The 20,660-nt window shown below is 36.3% G+C and overlaps 1 protein-coding gene across 2 annotated transcripts in view; it reads left to right on the top strand.

Moving 5' to 3' along the window:
* LOC127422196 (vascular endothelial zinc finger 1-like) overlaps positions 1-20,660 on the top strand; it is a 36,554-nt gene that overhangs the window by 2,898 nt on the left and 12,996 nt on the right. Inside the window, exon 2 of one of the 2 annotated variants that reach the window (XM_051665528.1) lies at positions 15,975-16,063. The exons of the other annotated variant lie outside the window; for it this stretch is intronic. Coding sequence (XP_051521488.1) covers positions 16,049-16,063 — 15 coding nt within the window. The 5' untranslated portion in view covers positions 15,975-16,048. The remainder of the gene's footprint in view (positions 1-15,974; positions 16,064-20,660) is intronic. 2 annotated transcript variants of the gene reach the window in all.

Here is a 20,660-nt window from a genome sequence, read left to right as displayed (position 1 = left end):
AAAATGTATAAACTTCAAGTCTGAATGGACCATTTTTATATATTCCTTAAAGTGACAATCTACTACCACAAACAAACATTTTACATAACAGTGCAGCATAAAAATAATGTTTGTATAGATATATGGGCTGCAGGTCTAAATAGGCTGACTATGAAATAATGGAAACGTTCTCAACAGCAGAGAACTACTAGGATAACTTGTCATTTCAAAGTTTTGGTTGTCTTTATTTGCCATCCATGACAGAGATGATGACATTTTTTTTTTTTCCTCCCCAATTTGGAATGCCCAATTTCCAATGCGCTCTAAGTCCTCGTGGTGGCATAGTGACTCTCCTCAATCCGGGTGGCAGAGGATGCTTCTCAGTTGCCTCCGTGTCTGAGATCATCAATCCGCGCATCTTATCACATGGCATGTTGAGCGCGTTACCGCAGAGACGTAGCGCATGTGGAGGCTTATGCTACCCTTCGCGATCCACGCACAACTTACCACACGCCCCATTGCGAGTGAGAACCACTAATCGTGACCACAAGGAGGTTACCTCATGTGATTCTACCCTCCTTAGCAACTGGGCCAATTTGGTTGCTTAGGAGACCTGGCTGGAGTCACTCAGCACACCCTGGATTCAGACTCATGACTCCAGGGATGGTAGTCAGCATCAATACTCGCTGAGCTACCTAGGCCCCCTCCCGCTACTGTTGTTAAAATAACCGCGCCTGCAACTCTACTTATCAGGGTTTATATGGCACCTTATGTCTATAGCAGGGAGAGAGACGCCACGCGCAGGAAGCGGGAATGAAGCACGTTCAGCGGTAGAGAAAAATATTAATTAGCATGGTCTGTACAGCTCCGTACTTTTGCCACGTTGCTCACTTAAACTGTAGAAACTGTAAGATGGGGCAACCGTTGTCATGATGCCTCGTGGTCCGGATGATACCAAGCTGGGGTCCGGTCCCAGACCTCAGTCTGCTAATTAGTGACCGCTGGTCTAGCGCGTCACTACTCATTGTTCTGCAGGCGTCAGAGGTTATTCATGTGCGAGGCATTGTCCAGCTCTCAACAGGCATCTCCTAATGCGTCTGTGGCAAACAAGAAGACTGATTCACAGGGTTTTCTCTTTGGAGTGAAGGAGTTCCATTTGCTCTTGTTCTTGTCATCTTTTTGACAGGTTACATGAGTAGATATGTTGGTTTTGATGTTAAATATGTTTCATTTTGGTATTGTTTTTTGGTTTGATTAATGTCTTTTTCCCCACACTTTTGGGCAGTGGAACCTGTAATAAGCTTTTACAGATTCATCCATGCATCTGTTATCTCCACCTATCACAAGCAAATTCTTTTACATGAGATTTTTACAGCAAATCAGAGAGCATATAAAGACATTATATCATATAGTGGATTTTTTTTTTTTTTTTTTTATTTTTTTTTCCCATATTAAGCATGTTCACACAATGTGGATTAACCTATATTCTCTGTGACCTGTCATTCAAATGTAGGTTGACTGTAGCATCGCATTTTAAATGAATGCAAAGTTTGCTTGAGGTTTCATTTTGGTTTTAGTCATGCTTGTCAGATATGATTCTGCATTTTGAAGTGCTCTTGCTTTTCTTGGTATTTTCTGTTATTTTCTGTGCCCTTCTCTGCCTCCATATTATTAATGCTGGAGTGACCACAGCCTTCAAATTGAATTTGTATCAAAATCATCAAAGCAGCATGCAGACTCAGCAGGCTGTCCTTTCACTGTCACGGTTTGAGTGCTTATCTGGCTGCTTGGCAATCTTTTATTCATCCAAATACAAATATACACACACTTTGAAAGTGCTGTTTCTAATGGTACATCCAATACCAACGGTAGCCCAGCAGATAATGTGTGCCTCTCCAGGCTTAAAATTATCTCAAGGTAACTGTATTCTGTCTAATTACACATTTGTCAAGAGAGGTCACCTAATCAAGCCCACAAAGACCACCTATGAGGCCTTAAAGACCATTAGAATAAAACACATAAACCAAACTTATAGATGTTCTTTTAGTATATGTATGCAGGGCTGCAGGATTAATAAAAAAAAAATCGGAGTTTTGAATTACAGCTGCTGCAATTAACTAATCGTGAAAAGTGTCAATTTTAGGATTCCATGTAGGTCTACTAAATATTGTCTATTTACAATATGTTTTTTGCAGTAATTAAGCTTGTAACCAATCACAGACATGTTTGTTGTGAGCATGATTGCAATAGCAAATCTGTCCAAACCTATAAACTTAAGGAATGTTCCAGGTTCAATACAAGTTAAGCTGAATCTTTTACTCTATGCTACTACAATGAGAGGAAATCACTCGCATTTGCAACCAAATTTCACGCTATGCGACTAAAATGTATATATTTGGCAGCTAGCTGGTAAATGTTTAGATTTCACTCACCAGTGAATGTGTAGTATAGTGGTGAAGTATTCAGCAACGAGATCCTTTCTCATGTGTTGAGAGTAAAAGTTGTTCTGTGTAATGTGTGTGTGTCCAAAGACTAGATCCACACAACCCATTTGTCATTGAATAATGTCTCTTTTAATACTCTTTCTGTTTTGTACAGTAAGTGAGGTAAAGCCATTCAAGTCTCTTTCCTTAATGTGTGCTCATTAACGGATGCTTTTTACAGAAATGCCGGTTTTCTTAAGAGGTAGCACCGGTTTTTAGCACGTGTTCAACAAATCGTAAATACCTGTATATAGGCTTAGTACAAATTATGCCATTTAAAAACAAAAAACAAAAAACATATAAAAAAATAATATATGCAGTATAATATTATATTTATTGATTTAATTAATGGATTATTTTTTTATCTAAAATGTGACCAAAATGATAAAAAGAAAAAAATAATAAAATACATCTAGTAAAATTAATATTCTCATAATGTACCTAGTAGTGCCTGACCGATATATATCGGTTGGCCGATATTAGCCTTTCACCGATATATCAGTATCGGCGTATATGTGCCAATATGAAAACTTTTTTTCAGAACATATAATGCAGAAAACAATGCTTTAGAATTGGTGTCATAGTATAGTTTGTCCAGCAGAGCGCGCTCCGACTCCATTGTTTACAGAGCTGTGGCTCTGCAGACAGGGCGGATTTAAACGGTACGGATTTGAGCGGTCTCTTTTCCTTAAATTAACTAGTTTGTGAAATACATACTGGAAAGTTAATAAAAAATAACCCCATCGTCGTGCCATTGATCTAATATGACAGCTGTTCGGTAAAGAACGTCAAACAATAAGAGTTATGATAGAAGTAGCTATAGGATAGAAAAAATAGGCCTGTGATGTAGCCTGCAATAAATCTAATGTATTCTAAACATGACGTGCACACAGAATCAAAGATAGTTTAACACGTTAAGCAGTCGGCACCTCATTGAAAATAGCCTTCTTAATCAGCAGATTAAAAAAATGGCATACCTAGTCTAAAACAGTTATTTTCTAGGCTACTTACTCAAAAGCATAAATTTTTTGATGAGTAAAATTAAGACGTCGACATGGTCTGGTGAAAGACGGGACTTGACTCACCTGAGGCGGCTATCCTGCGCTTGAAAAAGCCCGCTCAGCGGAAAAATAACGTACAAGCATGCACAGATTTAAAGAAGACTCAAATGTGAAAACATCCTTAGGGACTTTCAAACATTTGGAAAGCTGATTCCCGCACCACCGAAGTGATTTCATAACTACTTTGCTGAGTTTACTTGTCTAGCGAGAGGACATTTTCCCTCACGCTCCGCGAGAGAGAGAGAGGGAAGAAGCACGCGCAGCCTGAGGTGAAATTAAACTCTGTATCTGCTCCAGATATCCTCTTTTTTTTTTAAATAATATTTGTATTATTCTATTTAAAATATGTAACATTAATATGACAGTAATTTAAATGCAGCCTCTGTAAAAATATAAAGCCAAACATAAATGTGTAAAAATTATTATCAGTTTAATGGGGGGAAATATTAACCGACTAGTAATTCCAGTGTCGACTAGCAGCATCAGAACCATTTAGTCGACTAGTCTCGCACATCCCTAGTATACACCAAACTGTTTTGTTCAGGATTCACAGTTTGGTACCCCCTTCAACCGAACAATTCCAGTTGTTACATTTACAAAATGTAATATTTAAAAGTGTGGTTTTCCAGACATAGGATGCGTAATAAAAGTGGATTTAATAAGTAGTATATTCGCCCTGTGTAAATAATAATATTTAGGAACTGTATCTAAAATAAATGAGGGGTGATAAATACTAATACAACAGGCTGGAAAAATAGACAATAATTCATTTTAATATCCTATATATTATATTTTGAATGTGTTGAAACTTGACACCGGGCGACGCACCCTAAAAACAGCAGTGTTAGATCAGTTTCATGCTGATGAGCCGCTTAAAAGTACATTTTTTTTTCGTATATGTAAATGAGTGTAAATGCCAACATCATCATATATGTCGAAAGAACTGATGCCTGTCAACCAAAACATGAGCTCATTGATGTCATTAAATGACATAAAAATTACTTTTTGATTCCATCAGTTACTCCTGGTCGGAGGCTGCCGTATATATTTAGTTTATGCGTAGGGTTACTTTCTACATAAATTTAATGGTGCAACACTCAAATATTTAGTAGAGCGTAAATTGTGACTTGGTGCCCATTTACGCCACAACTAGGCTAAGTTGTAACGTATGTATAGCTGGTGCAACTGGCGATGTTTATTTAGCTATTTATTTTTTTTATTTATTTGTTCTTTATTTTAATGGTCAGCCATTGACTGATACTAAACAGTACTGATGTTTATTTAGCTATTTATTGTATTTTTATTCTTTATTTAAATGGTCAGCAATTGACTGATACTAACCAGTAGAGTACTGATGTTTATTTAGCTAATTATTTTTAATTTTTATTATTATTATTTATTCTTTATTTAAATGGTCAGCATTTGACTGATACTAACCAGTAATACTGATGTTTATTTAGCTATTTATTGTATTTTTATTCTTTATTTAAATGGTCAGCAATTGACTATACTAAACATACAGTACTGATGTTAATTAAGCTATTTATTTTATTTTTTATTCTTTAGTTTAATGGTCAGCATTTGACTGATACTAAACATACAGTACTGATGTTTATTAAGCTATTGTATTTTTATTTATTCTTTATTTTCTCAGTGTTCATTTCTAGAATTTGTTGACAATGTATATTAATAATGTCAAATATTCTTTGATAAAAATATTTAAGAAAGCAGCCTTCTGAGAACCTTTGCATAGTCATATCGGTGCAAAATCTGTGAAAAATCCACATAGAAAAGGTCTGTTTTCATTCCATCTCAAAAATTAGCCATATCCGTCACCATATCAGTTATCGGCGAATTTTTCCTCTCTAAAATCGGTATCGGTCTAAAAAATCCCATATTGGTCAGGCTCTAGTGCCTAGTAAGAAGGTCCCCTGTATAATTAATAGCATTAACTGGGAGAGAATTTATTTTATATGTAAGTGAAAGGGACACTATAACTGAAATATACCCATATATGAATTGATATCCAATCGGAATCGAATTAGAATTGTGAATCCAGATCAAATTGTATTGGGGAATCTGTATCAATACCCAGCTCTAGTGAATGGGGACAGTCTATAAATGTTAAAGTACACTAGGGCTGCACGATAATGGTGAAAATGATAATCATGATTATTTTGCTCAGTTTTAATCACGATTATTCTGTTATTTGAAAACATTTTTTTAATTACAGGGCTGCACAATTTCTTCAAATAAATACTGTTGCCACTGCTTAGATCTTGATTCTAAAAGAACAAAAAACATAGTTACATTAAATGGTAGCTCTCATTTTAAACAAGTTGTTAGAACTGCAAACTTGTACATTATTCCTTTTGACCAAAATCAAGGCATGTTTTGCCCATTCTTTACTGCTAATAGAAACAGTTACTCTGGTGTTTACACTTGCATCCTCTTAAGATCCATTCTTTAAATTATTATTATTATTAACATTATTATTATATCCCCATACCCTACAGTAATATATAGGCTAATAGTAATATATTTCTGTAATAACTGAGCGTGCAGAATTGCTATACAGTCTCAAGCATCTATTTTGATGGAAGCTTAATTATTTTATCAAGCCTTTTATTTTGAAAGAAGACAGTGTTGTTTCTGTGTGTTACCAGCAGAGGTGACAGTGGCATTTTGTGCTCCTTCCATACATGGAGAAATGCTCTTTTCTCTTCTTTGCTCCACACAACCCCGGTGCCATGGGGTTACTTTAGATTTGTTACACACTTGTTATGGCCAAATATATTTGGAATTAGGCAAATATGCAACTGAGGTAAATGTGTAGCCCTAAAAAATAACCCGGTCAGTGCACGTTAGCGACGTGCTCGATCCGAACTCCGAGCACAGCTGTTCTGTATAAAACATACAATATCAAAGCACAAGATGGAATTCATTTCATGTGCATCGAGCACAGAACACCGTATCATTATCCTCGTGTGGCGCACATATGAGACTCATAAACATCTGCTGTGCGGTTCTGCATTTCAGCATGTGCTCGAAAGAGAAAACGTGATTGGTCAGTAGTGAACTTCTGAAGAGAGCGAGATTGGCCAGGTGAGGTGAAAACGGACTAGGAAAGAGCTTGTGATTTGGTCTATCATCCGTAGACACAGCCTTTAATGAAAATGAACAACAATTTACAGCTTTACCTGGCTGACACCTTCTGTTTGCTAGCTCACTAATATTGCAGATGATTATGCTTAATTAACTGAGAGGCAGAAATCATGATCGCGATTAAAATACGATTAACTGTGCAGCCCTAAAGTACACTATAGCCGATGTTCCACTATCGGGCCGAACGGTTCTCGTTGCAAAACCATCCTGTTCCACGCTGATCCGGGCCAGTTGGCACGGTTAGGATTTATTTTTCCACTGTGGCAATTGAATGTACATAACTAATAATTGGTCACATACATTGAATTTTTTTTGCTTTGTTGATTTTGCTTTAAAAATTTAATTCATTTATTGAAACAAACATAAACAAAAGACATTTTCTAAATTCAAATTGCACTTTAAACGAAAAAAGCATTAAAATAACAAAGTGATATTTAACCACCTCCCCAAATCCAAACATTTAGATATGTTTACAGGTCAGGAGCTTCAGTTAATGTTTACATCAACCATCAGAATGAGGAAAAAATGTGATCTCAGTGATTTCGACCGTGGCATGATTGTTGGTGCCAAACAGGCTGGTTTGAGTATTTCTGTAACTGCTGATCTTCTGGGATTTTCACACACAAAAGTCTCTAGGGTTTCTCTAGGTGATGCACTGTAACCACTTTTTCTCTTCCGATATCTGAAATCTCAGTATCGGCTGATACCGATCCGATACCAGTGTTGTTTTTTTCATAATCAGTTTAGAATATCTATACCTCACTGAGTGATGCTAATTATATGTAAAGAAACACAAACCTTTAACTACACATTATTTCAATATACTACACATATATTTCAATATGTACAAACTATTAAGAAAAACTTTATTGTTAACTAGTCTACTGGATAATGCTGCAGCAAAATTAATAGTAATTCCAGTCGAAGTGTTCAGTAGAAAAGAAGGCAGTTTGTTTTGTTTTGTTTTTTTGCAAAAAAAAAAAAAAAAAAAACTCTCTTTGTTCAATTTAGTTGTAAGATATCAGTTCACTTTTCATTCACAGTTATTTTTTGGAACCCATTAAACTTAAATATTGTTATAATTAGTAAACTAATAATAATAATAATAATAATAATAATAATAAAACATTATTATTATTATTATTATATTATTTTTTATTATTATTGACTTTTAGAATTTTAAATACAACAGTAATACATTTCAATCATGCACCTTTAACTTTAAAACCCTCTGGCTTTTATTTTGACATTCTGAACTCTCCAGGAAGTCCTGTTTGTGTCTGTTTGTAAGCAGGTTCACAGTAGTTTAATTCACTTCTTATTCAAATTCTGGTAAAATGCACCTCCGGCACTGTTCTAAATGCATATTATAAGTTAACTGAACTATTGAGCATCTACATCTGAGATGTTGTTCGTGAGTAGCGCTCAAATGTTGCGCAATGCGTGAAGGCTAAAAATAGCCACAAGTGTGTGTGTGTAAACAGAGCAGTGCCATTCAATAACGTGCATGCTGCATGTGCATATTATATATTTACTTATTAAATACAGCCTTTTGTGATTCACAGAGCTATTGTACATCTTCAAGTGGCTTTGAATAAAATGCACAAGTCATATGAACTACTTCAATGGTGCTTTTATGGTTCTTATGTCATTTTTGGAGCTTGACAGGAACGAACATGACTAACACACAGTATCGGATTTGGATCGGGCTCATCGGACCGATACCCGATCCATCTAAACACGTCAGTATTGGAGCCGATACCGATCCAGGTATCGGATTGGTGCATCCCTAGTTTTCTCAGAATGGTGCCAAAAACAAAAAAATCTGGTGAGCAGCAGTTCTGCAGGCAGAAATTCCTTGCTGGTGAGAGAGGTCAACGGAGAATGTCCAGACTGGTTCGAGCTGACAGAAAGGCTACGGTAACTCAGATAACCACTCTGTACAATTGTAGTCAGCAGAATAGCATCTCAGAATGCACAACACATCGAACCTTGAGGCGGATGGGCTACAACAGCAGAAGAGCACATCGGGCACTTTATTAGGACCAAAGAGTTCCGAATAAAATGCTCAGTGAGTGTATTTAAATACAATAATGTTGTATAGGCCTTTATAGGGCCGATGATTTTCGCGTTGCGGAAAACACAAATGTTATCGTGGAATCCATTGATAAAAATGGAATTAACTATAAAACGTGGAATGTCATGGAATTTGACACATTTGGGATGAAATGAATGTATAAATACACAATTAATCACATTAAAATTGTGATATGTTCTAGTGTGATGATTAAAGCACAAAAGGCTGAGATTAAATTAAACAAATAGCCTATATGGACTGCATAAGCTTCAACAGAAAGTGATTGTGAGAAGCCACTGCTTATACACTAACCGCATGATTAACATTACCTGTGCTCTCTGTGTGTATTGATGACAAAAAGCAGATCACTTTATTCACTATGAAGCGCAGCACATATATACAATATATATTTATATAATTAAATCATAGCCTTTTGCAGTTTAATAAGCACATTGGTCCATTTAGCGAACTGCTTTCCGGAGGTGAGAAGTGAAGCCGTCAAAAACATCCGGTTTTCCACCAAAATAAAAGCGCCATATAACTAGATGTGTGAAATTGAAAAAATAAGACAGAAATATTTTACTTCTGTATAGTAAAATGTAATATTCAATGTAATAGTAGTAGTATTAATAATGATGATGATGATGATGTTAATAATAATATATCAATAATAATTACATTATATTTAAGCAATATCTTAAGAGTTTCATCACTGCTTTCATTAATACTGTGATGCTCTACTCTGTAGCACTGTATTTGACCATAATAATAATAAATTAAATTAAATAGATAAAAAATAAAATTGAGTTTTAGATTGTGCTGTGAAGATCAGTATAGATGCTCTTCATTTAATACAAAATAATGCAATGGTATGTTAAAAAGTAATTGTTCTGTTAATTTTATTAAAATTATATTAATTTATTGGGCCTGGGTTGCTCAGTGGTAAAAGATACTGGCTACCACCCCTGGAGTTCGCTAGTTCGAATTACAGGGCGTGCTGAGTGACTCCAGCCAGGTCTCCTAAGCAACCAAATTGGCCCGGTTGCTAGGGAGGGTAGAGTCACATAGGTAACCTCCTCGTGGTTGCGCGTGGTGAGTTGAGCGTGGATGCCGCGGTGGATGGCGTGAAGCCTTCACACGTGCTATTTCTCCATGGCAACGTGCTCAACAAGCTACGTGATAAGATGCGTGGGTTGGCGGTCTCGGGTGTGGAGGCAGCTGGGATTCGTCCTCCGCTACCCGGATTGAGGCGAATTACTACGCGACCATGAGGACTTAAAAGCACATTGGGAATTGGGCATTCCAAATTGGGAGAAAAAAAAAAAAGAAAAATTATATATATATATATATATATATATATATATATATATATATATATATATATATATATATATATATATTTATATTAATTTTATTAGACTTTTTTTAATGATAAAATGTAATTAAACTTTAAAACCCAGAATTGAGAGAAAATAAAATGGAAAACATGGAATTTGGGAAAAATAAAACGGAATTTGGGAAAAATAAAACCGATTTCATAGGGCCCTACTTTTACAATATCCAAGGAAATAATAAATAAACCTATGCTACATGCAGGCTCCAGACTGCGACTAAAATGTGATGCAAATGTGACCAAAAATAATTGATTGCGACCAATCATTTAAAATCTGTTTGCCACTGGCAACAGTCAGGTTGTATGCGTTCATATGCGGTTTCGTCAGATATCATCTTGTGAGTTATTGAATATATTTTTAGAACGCACACAACCAGTGTGTCTCGTGGCCCTTTTCACCCATTCTGTTTCTGACGAGTTCGCTGCACTGCACGCAACAACAAACCCAGCTCAAGAGACTCGTAAACTTATGACTCTTTTGAACCGGGTCTTTTTCATGAATCACCCGAAAAGATCTGAGGGTTTGAACTCAGGAGCTCAGGTTAGCAGTTTGAATCAGATTCACTTTCTCGGCGAATCAGCCGTCAGTGAGCTCACAACCATGTGTATTTCGGGCTTCTTTATAATTAAAGGTCCTGTATTGTGCACCTCTTTTCTTCTTTTGATTGGGATTTGTGTAGCACAATAAACTGCATCTTGGATTTCATTCAATTTGTACTCTTGTAGTCTTTCTGTCTGGGTCCATCTGGTAACATTAAAGAAAGATTAAGGCAATATTTTAATTTTTATATATATATATATATATATATATATATATATATATATATATATATATATATATATATCAGCCGGCCTGTGCATTTTAAGTCTAGGCCTTGTCATTAAGAGAAAACAGTTTCACAATGAATCAAACACCGTATGCATTATACATTACATCGCAGCCAACTAATAATACAAATTGACATTTTAAAAACACGCACGAAAGCCAGAACCAAGGAGGTCTAATACAAAGAAAAAGCTCTCTAATAATATTTGTGTTTTGATCCGACACAAATATGCTCAAGCAGCCTAATTTACACTTCGAAAACTCCTGATGTTGCTATAACAATGCAAAAAGCACTTACCAATTTACTTGAAGTGAAAATCAGCCCTACTTTCCTGTTTATTGAATCAATCACAAGATCATGCAGAACATCTCAGGTTTTTAAATCCATAAGGATTGTTTTCTCAATGGTGATGAGACAGTGATGACAGCTGGCTCGTCAGCAAGATCTCGCACTCTTCGCTTTCAAATTACATACATCACTTAAAGCATGATTGCGTCACTCAAGGCCAGCTAGAAGGCCTGGACTGGGACAAATCCTTAAGACCACACCCAGCAAGAACAAATAAATCTGATTGGCTAATGAATCTGACAGTCTGACTTTAGATGCCTATTCACTGCACTGTTGAGGGATTCTGTGTAAATTCTGAAGGCCTGACGGGGTGGAGCTCAGATTCACGCGCTGCTTCGGGCATGCGATTTGTGAAACAATTGTCACACTTTGCTTGTAAGCACTGAGGAATAAATTCTGATTCTTTTTGTTTTTTGTTATTCATTTATAGATGAATTAGGAGTGGAAAGCGATTGAAAATACATAGGCAAAAAGGTCAATGAGAATGAAAGGATGAAAAATATTTAGTTATTAGGCTTGTTACGCCAGCAGAGAAGGCTTTGCTGACCCTGAGAAATCGCAACTGATATATGTGTGTGTGTGTGTGTGTGTATATATATATATATATATATATACACACACACACACACACACACACACACACACACACACACAACCGGTCAAAAGTTTTGAAACACTCATTCTTTATTATAATTTTCTTTTCACATTTTAGAGTAATAGTAAAGTCATTAAAACTATGGAATAACATAAATGGAACTATGGGAATTATGTTGTTACTAAAAAAAAATCCAAAATAATTCAAAACTGTGTTATATTTTAGCATCTTCAAAGTAGTCAGCCTTTGCCTAGAATTTTTAGAAATGTACTCTTGACATTTTCTCAACTTCTTGAGGTATCACCCTGGGATGCATTTTAAACAGTATTGAAGGAGTTCCCATCTATATGCTGGGCACTTATTGGCTGCTTTTCTTTATTATTTGGTCCAAGTCATCAATTTCAAAAACATTTTTAATAAAATGTATATTTATTGAAATAAATTAATATGGTGGCACAATTATATTTTTGTCTACAAAACTAATTTAAAACATTTAAGCATACGCCTTCAGATCAAAAGATTTTGTTGGGGGTGTGTGTGTGTGTGTGTGTGTGTGTGTGTGTGTGTGTGTGTGTGTGTGTGTATGTATGTGTGTGTGTGTGTATATATATATATATATATATATATATATACACACACACACACACACATATAAACTTAGGACAATTGAAGGAATTGTACAGAAATATTACACAAGGTGCAAACATTCATTGATGCTTTAAGACGACAACACACTACTATATGCATACTCCATGTAAATATCTGTCATATAGATTCTGAAGAGCAGTACTAAATAAAAAAAATCTTATCTCTTATATTTGTATAAATTACGAAAGGGGTGTGAACATTTATGACACAAAAGGGAATGCACACTTCTCAACTATATATACTGTTCATTAAACCTCCAATTAATGGGTTATCAGCTGACTTCCTTTTCTTCAGCTTTATCTTGTTTCTGAACAGCAATCTAAATCGAGAAAATCTGTGATTTGGCTACTAAAAACAGCCATTTGGCTTCTTAATGTTTCAGTTTAGGAGCCAATGGCTCCTAAGTCATTTTCTTAATCTGTAGTCCTGTACATGTCAAAAAATATCTTTCTTCCACTAAAAATGTCAGTACATTCTAGCCACTTATTTAAAGTTCAGTGTTTCCCATTAATTACCTAGACTGTGGCGGCCTAATTTGTCCTGCCACAGTTTCATAATGAACCAAAAATATTTGTACATTTCTCATAATAACATAAAAGATCTCTAATGTTGTGTTTGCAGCAAAGCACACTCACACACGCACTGGAACCTGTTATCTAACATTAACGTTATTAGCAGCGGTTCTGACAACATAACTATTTTCAGCATCTGAGGAGCAAGTTCAACACAGGTAAACATTTTTGCTTCATTTCTTTGATGGCTCATGGGGCTCAACATTACCGCTTGTTCGGGACAAGTGGATTTTTGAAGATGCAAGTGAAAGATAATTTTACTTGCCTGACCGGACAAGCAGACTGATTAAAACATCAATAATAAAAAAATAACTGGCTATATTTGTGATTGCCTAGGCCTGTTTTACTTATTAGGAAGTACATATTCTTATTCTGCTGTTGAAAGTAATCAAGAGCACTTCATTTTTTAATTTGCAAGCGCTCTAGTAACAGCTGCGCCCCGTTTAATTGACAGGCGGCGTATGTGTGTGTGCTGAACGTGTGCGTGTGTTTCGAAAATGCTCATGTTAATGCACGCCTGAACGGTCAAATACATTTCAAAATTTTGCCAAAATGATCATCTTGGTGAGGTATTCATGTAAACACGGAGAGTGATGCCAGATGTGAACGTAAACAGTGGAGAAAAAAGATATTAAAATGTCGGACTTGTAAGTATAAATGTAAGCTAATTAGAGCCCGACCGATATGGGATTTTTGAGACCGATACCGATTTTAGAGAGGGAAATACACCGATTACCGATATGGTGGCCGATATATTTAATTTGAGCTGGAATGAAAACAGACCTTTTCTATGTGGAATTTTCACCGATATGACTATGCAAAGGTACTCAGAAGGCTGCTTTCTTAAATATTTTTATCAAAGAATATTTGACATTATTATTATACGTTGTCAACAAATTCTAGAAATGAACAATGAGAAAATAAAGAATAAATACAAATACAATAAATAGCTAAATAAACATCAGTACTGTTTAGTATCAGTTAAATGCTGACCATTAAAATAAAGAATAAATAAAAAATAAAATAAATAGTTAAATAAACATCAGTACTGTTTAGTATCAGTCAAATGCGTGATTAGCTAGTTAGCTATAAGCTCGTTGTCACGGAGAGTAAAAGACGGACGTTGTTTATTTTACTTTCCAGCATTGTGTCTCACCAATTATGTAACAACATAGCATGAAATCAGCACTCACCAGACACAATCCACCACCGCACCGTTGTCTGCTGAGCTGCAAAAAGATGCTCTGATGTTTACCTTTCAGTCTGCTACATTACTGACTGCACTGACAAACTATAACTGGCTAACAGCAAACAGACATGAGTGACATGGTTGTCAGGGACAAGGTTAACGTTTTATTAGTTATATTGAAAAGGGAAAATGATGGGTCATTGTTTATTAAGTTTCCCGTATGTATTTAACAAACTAGTTAACTTACTGTGATGACACCGCTGAACTCCGCCCTGTCTGCAGAGCCACGTCAGCTCAGCTCTGTAAACAATGGTGTCGGAGCACGCTCTGCTGGACAAACTACGCTATGACACCAATTCTAAAGCATTGTTTTCTGCATTATATGTTCTGAAAAAGTTTTCATATCGGCGCATATCGGTAAAATATACGCTGATACCGATATATCGGTGAAAGGCTAATAAAATCGGTCGACCGATATATCGGTCGGGCTCTAAAGCTAATAGACCTGCTGCTGTCTAGTGTGTCATTATAATAATCAAACAACTATAGCGAGAAAACACTCATTGCTCTTGACTGGGTAACTTTAGTAGCTTTAAAAAGTATTAATGTATTGTTATTATCATACAGTGAAGACCAGTAGTAGTTTTATGTTGCATTTCATTCTGAATGTTTCCTTGAATACTTGATAGCCTACTGCTGTTAACTTTTAAAGTTGTTAAAAAAAGAACTGAATTTTTTTAATTTGTATTATTTGTTCTATTATTTTTAATCTATTTCTATTCATTGCTGTTTTTTTATTTTGTATTTATTTATTACTGACTGTTTACTGGTCTTAAATAATTACTAAAGAACTTGATACCATTCTTCCATAATTAACATAGTGTTGTTATTTGTTGTGGTATTAAAGCTGGTAATGAGAATCGTCAAATTGCACTACCGACTACTGAAATTTTGGTATTGTAATAATGTATAGCCTTTATTGTACATGGTAGATCTTGCTGCAATAACTTGATGAAAAAGTAGATCTCATTCCATAGAACTATGAGCATCCCTGCTGTTAATGCTGGTGATGGAGGCTTTCCTTTATTTGACTACCATACGTAACATAAAATAATTATCATATGACAGTAGTCTCCTCCCCCTACCCAGTGCATTTTACATTTCTGTCGCAGAGAATTTAGTCGATTGCATAGGTACACTATTAGGTTGGGCATCGGTCATACTTTTAGAAAAATACACAACATAAATTTTGACATGTTACTGGAGCATGTAACTTCAATGTCCTTTTTTCTCTCCGGACAAGTAACTTTTTTGCTCGGACAAGTGAATGACCAATTTACTTGTCCGGAGAACAAGCACATGACAGTGCTTAATGTCTAGCCCTGGCTCAAATGTATGCCCTAGTTGATTTTGTGTTTTGACCATTTGTGAACTGTTTATGCTTTGTGGGTGTGACTTTTTTGCTGTGTCATCACCATTAATATCTATACAACCAATGTGTTTGATTAAATTTCTACTAGAGCACAAAATTGTTTACAAGAGCACAAATGTCTACATAGATCTAGCCTCTTAATTTTGCTCTCAAAGTGCACCAGATTGATGCATTTAACTTTAAAATGTACAAAATTTTCTTACAGGGGAGCATGCCCCCGGACCCCCTAGAGGGTCTGAGGCCCACCCACTACAGTCTCACAAAATCCTGTGGGAAACAATGAAGTTTTATCAGGTATTGTCCTCTAGTGTTATACTATCAAAATTCATCATATTTCAGGCGTTGGAGCAATTCACCAATGATAATCACTAGCCGCTTTTCCACTATCGGGCCAGTGCGAGCCAGGGCTATCAACTGGCCAGCCGGGGCCAATAGCCACGAGACCTCGAGCTGTGAGACCACAATCGATCCCACCATCAGGCCAGAAGCCCCGCAGCATTGCCCTCAAATCCGCCCTTAACACTCCACCCTGGTGCTAACATCACACACCTCTCTTCACAAGCAAGAGGGAAACTCAAGCTGAGGTATCATATTATCTAGAATATCGAGTTTATATTGGTTGTAAACTTTAGATAGCTAACAAGATAAGTTAGCATTGACAACTCAGCAACTATCACTGCCATGGTGTCTCCACTAACAACTGTATGATGTCCCAGAACACCTTCCATGATCTCGAACCATGGAAAGTTATTTCAGTGGGCACCGCTTCCTCCATTGTGCGTTTTAACGGATTTGAACTGTACCGTTGTGCACTGGATACTAGGGCTGAACTGTTAGTCGATGTTACCAACAACATTATCGAAAAAAATTTAATTGTCGAAGAGTCGTTTGATCTTATTTAACATAACATGAGACTACATTAAACTTTAATGATGGTGCGCGAGAGGAGCACTGCAGCTTGTGCCTGATTGAGGAGAGAAAGAACACGGCTTACAGACACACTCCAAACTTTCCAAACAGTTTAAGGTGATATTGATCGCAAAGTATGAGGAATTATACAAAAATACAAAATAAGTGCATACAGAAGCACTCTCATGAAATAAAGCAGAGCCGGAGTTGCCATTCCACTTAAGCAAAACTTGCATGTCAGAGCATCTTTAAAGGAAAAACCCTGACATTATATCTTTAATGCATCCTTTATTAAAGTTCAGATAATAAGGAAGCAGGTCGTGTAATTAAGAATAAACCCTGGAACTGGCTTTTCTCTCTGCGGTCAGTGCCTCTTCTACGAGTTGCGTGAAGTGACCCAATCTAAGGGGGAGAGATTGAAAGCGGCTGATGCACACTCTGGCGTGGGGATGCTTGTCCCTCGTGCGTGTGGCTCATGACATATTGAATCAAAATATTTATGTGTTGCGGTGTGTATTTTATCATAAAGAAAATCGGACAAATGCAGCTCTAATAAGAAGAGAGTTTGTTTTTTGTGAGTTAAAGATGGATCAAAGTAAACAAAAGAGAGGGTAGTCTTTGCCCATAATATGGTTTGTTTTCCAATATAAATATTTAAAACTCCTTTAAAACAACATACATTTACTTTAGGAGCTATACTGCAGAAGAAAATGTTGTCATCTGAGAATGTTGAATATAATATTATATATTTTAAAATATCTAAAAATCCTTAAAACAAGATACGCTTATTTTGAAGCAACATAAGATCTTTTAGACTCGCTTTATTTAATTATATTCTCTGAAAGCAAGTGTAAATATCTTTTGTTTCTCAAGTAAATGTATCTTGTTTTAAGGATTTTTAGATATGTTTAAATGGAAAACAACAAAACAATTGAGGATTTTTTGCAGTGATTGTTTTTTTTTTTTTTTTATTTTTTCTTAAAAGTATATATTTTTTCCTTTAATTCGGTGAATGTCATTTAGAGGTATTTTTTTTTGGCCTTACTGGAACTGCCATTTATGCTTTTTAAATAATGGAGGGACGAGATTATCAACATTGTGCTACAATTGCTGTCTGATTGAGCTTAACTTGTATTGAACCTGGAACATTCCTTTAAATATGACATAGCATTTCCCCAGCTATCATTGGAGGCAGGTTCTTTCTGCAGCTTTCATTACTGTAGGCCTTACTATAATTCCTCTATGGCACAATTGTGTTTGTGAATGCCCAACCCCACCAACTGGATGCCGTGACCAATGAGACAATGCAGGCAGCTGCAGAATGGGGAGCCTTATAGTCGTGTAGTCTCTCAGCTGCTCTTGTTTTAGGCCCCATGCTCAGGGCTGTCAGCCCCCCGCCCCCCCATTATGAGCAAGTTATGCAGTGCCTCCACTCATTCAGTCCTCAGCCCCAAACATGATTTTTTTTTTTAAGCAAACATAATCTAAACAGCAAGCTAAAAACTGCTGTGTTTTTATAAAATGGAGAACATTATTATGTTGGCTTGAGAAAGCCAACATACTGATCTATTACATAAGCTTATTATTATAATTAGTGGTACTTGCGAAGAACCACTATTGTAATCTCATACTTGCCATTAGTGGTGCTTGCAAAGCATCACTATTGTAATGTCACATACTTATTATTATTATTATTATTATTATTATTAGTGGTGCTTGCGAAGCGAAGCATCACTATTGTAATCTCACATATTTATTATTAGTGGTGCTTGCGAAGCACTCGTCCCACACCGTTTGTAGTAGACCCATGAATTAGGTGTCAAATCGACCGGCCTATTGACGACACCTGTGCTATGACTTTTCTAAGGGATTGGGGGTATGGTGCACCCCTGGGGGGCAAGAAACGTCCCAGAATTTTCCCATAGGCATACTATGGCAAGGGTCTCGCCCATGAAAACATTTTTTTTTCCCTACTATGGCAATCAATGCAAGAAAGTCATATCTCCCAATGAGAATGACATAGAGACATGGGGGCGGGCTCATTTCAATCGGGCTACCAATCAGTCTTTAAGGATCATCTTGGAAATGGTGTAGCCACGCCCTAGCAACCATTTACAGCACCCTAGCAACCGCCCCCATGGACTTCCATTCAAAATGGCTCAGAAGGATATCTTCGGAACAGAATGTTGTATACATTTGAGGATTGGCTCTTTTGAGTCAGGTTAGTAAGCAGCCAATTAAAATCACTCTGTTCACTGGCTAGCCACGCCTGGCAACCATTTAGAGCACCCTAGCAACCAACTCTATTGCTTTCAATTAGAGTGTGATATCTTCGGATCAGAATGTCCTAGAGACATGACAGTTGGCTTGTTTTAATTAGGTGAGCAACTATCATCATGGGAACTACTTAGCCACGCCCTAGCAACCATTTAGAGCACCCTAGCAACCAAACACCATTGACGTCCATTCAAAATCACTAAGATGGGTATCTCAGGATCAGAATCTTGTACAGACTTCCGGGTTGACTTATTTCACTCAGGATAGCAAGAAGCCATGTTAAGTATCACCTTGGTAACTGTCGAGCAACCACATTGGCTTACCCTAGCAGCCAAGTAACAAAATAAATATCTCTGCACCAGAAAATCATAGAGACTTCCAGGTTGACTTATTTCACACAGGATGGCAAGTAGCCTTGATAAGTATCACCGTGGTATCTGCCTAGCAACCAGATGGGGTTACCCTAGCAACCAAGTAACAAATCACATATCTCTGCACCAGAACAAAGTAAAGACTTCTGGTTTCGTTAATTGAACTCAGGGTAGCAAGGAGCCTATTGAGTATCACTGTGGTAACTGCCTAGCAACCAGATGGGGTTACCCTAGCAACCAAGTAACAAATCACATATCTCTGCATCAGAACATCATAGAGAATTTTGGTTTCGTTCATTGGACTCAGGGTAGCAAGGAGCCTTTTGAGTATCACCTTGGTAACTGCCTAGCAACCAGATGAGCTATCTATCTATCTCTGTCTATCTGTCTATCTAGCTGATAGACTGAATGGTCTTATAATCTTTAAACTTTGAACTTTTAAAACTACTACTTAAACTTGTAACTACTTCAAAACCTAACTTAAAACCTTCAAACTTCAAGCTTTTACAACTACAAACTTTCAGGCTAGGCTTTCTCAAGCCAACATCAAAGTTTGTCTTGACAAACTTTTTTATCTAGTTTTAGAATTGCAGTATTATATTACAAGTTATGCATTGTGAAATACTGCCTCATTCTTGTCCTCATGCCAGATATCACATTTTTGTCTTGTTTTTCTTAATGCAGGTGTGTATTGAGTCATATGTAGATAAAATCTGACTAATTTCTTGTGCTTATTTTCATTTATAATGACGCTCTGTGGTGTAGGTTTTGCTTTTCCTTCTCTTTAACAAAATAGAAGTAAGATTAGCCCTTTCTTTTCTCTCAACTTATATGTTTAATTAAACATATCTTTATGAGAAAGCATTAAGTTCTCAACTATTCTGTCTGTTTTTGCATTTAAAGAATTAGTTCATGAAATTGGTATATTTTACGCACCCTCATCTTGTTTCAAACCCATATAATTTTCTTTATCAAAAGGAAAAGGTTAGAAGAATGTTGACACTGCTGTTTTACACAATGAAATTGAAATCTGTCAAGCATCAGACATCAGACTTCAAGGCTTTGTATGAGGATGTCACAATGACCTTTGAAAGTGACTACAGAACTATTCTTAAATGTTTTCAATACAAAGGAATTTTAGAAATTCACAATTAATGCAGTTTTACTCTGTGGGGCATAAACATATAACTTGAAAAAGTGTGGCAAAGGGCACTTTAAAAAAAAAATCGGGAACTGTATCACCCTCTCAAATTTCCTGATCGGTGTACCACTAATATGTACTTAATTTCACTCAAAACTTAAACTTTGTAAAAACAGAAAATAAATATACACTA

Source organism: Myxocyprinus asiaticus, chromosome 31, assembly GCF_019703515.2.
Source record: "Myxocyprinus asiaticus isolate MX2 ecotype Aquarium Trade chromosome 31, UBuf_Myxa_2, whole genome shotgun sequence".
NCBI lineage: Eukaryota > Metazoa > Chordata > Actinopteri > Cypriniformes > Catostomidae > Myxocyprinus > Myxocyprinus asiaticus.
This window is presented reverse-complemented; position numbering and strand designations above follow the sequence as displayed.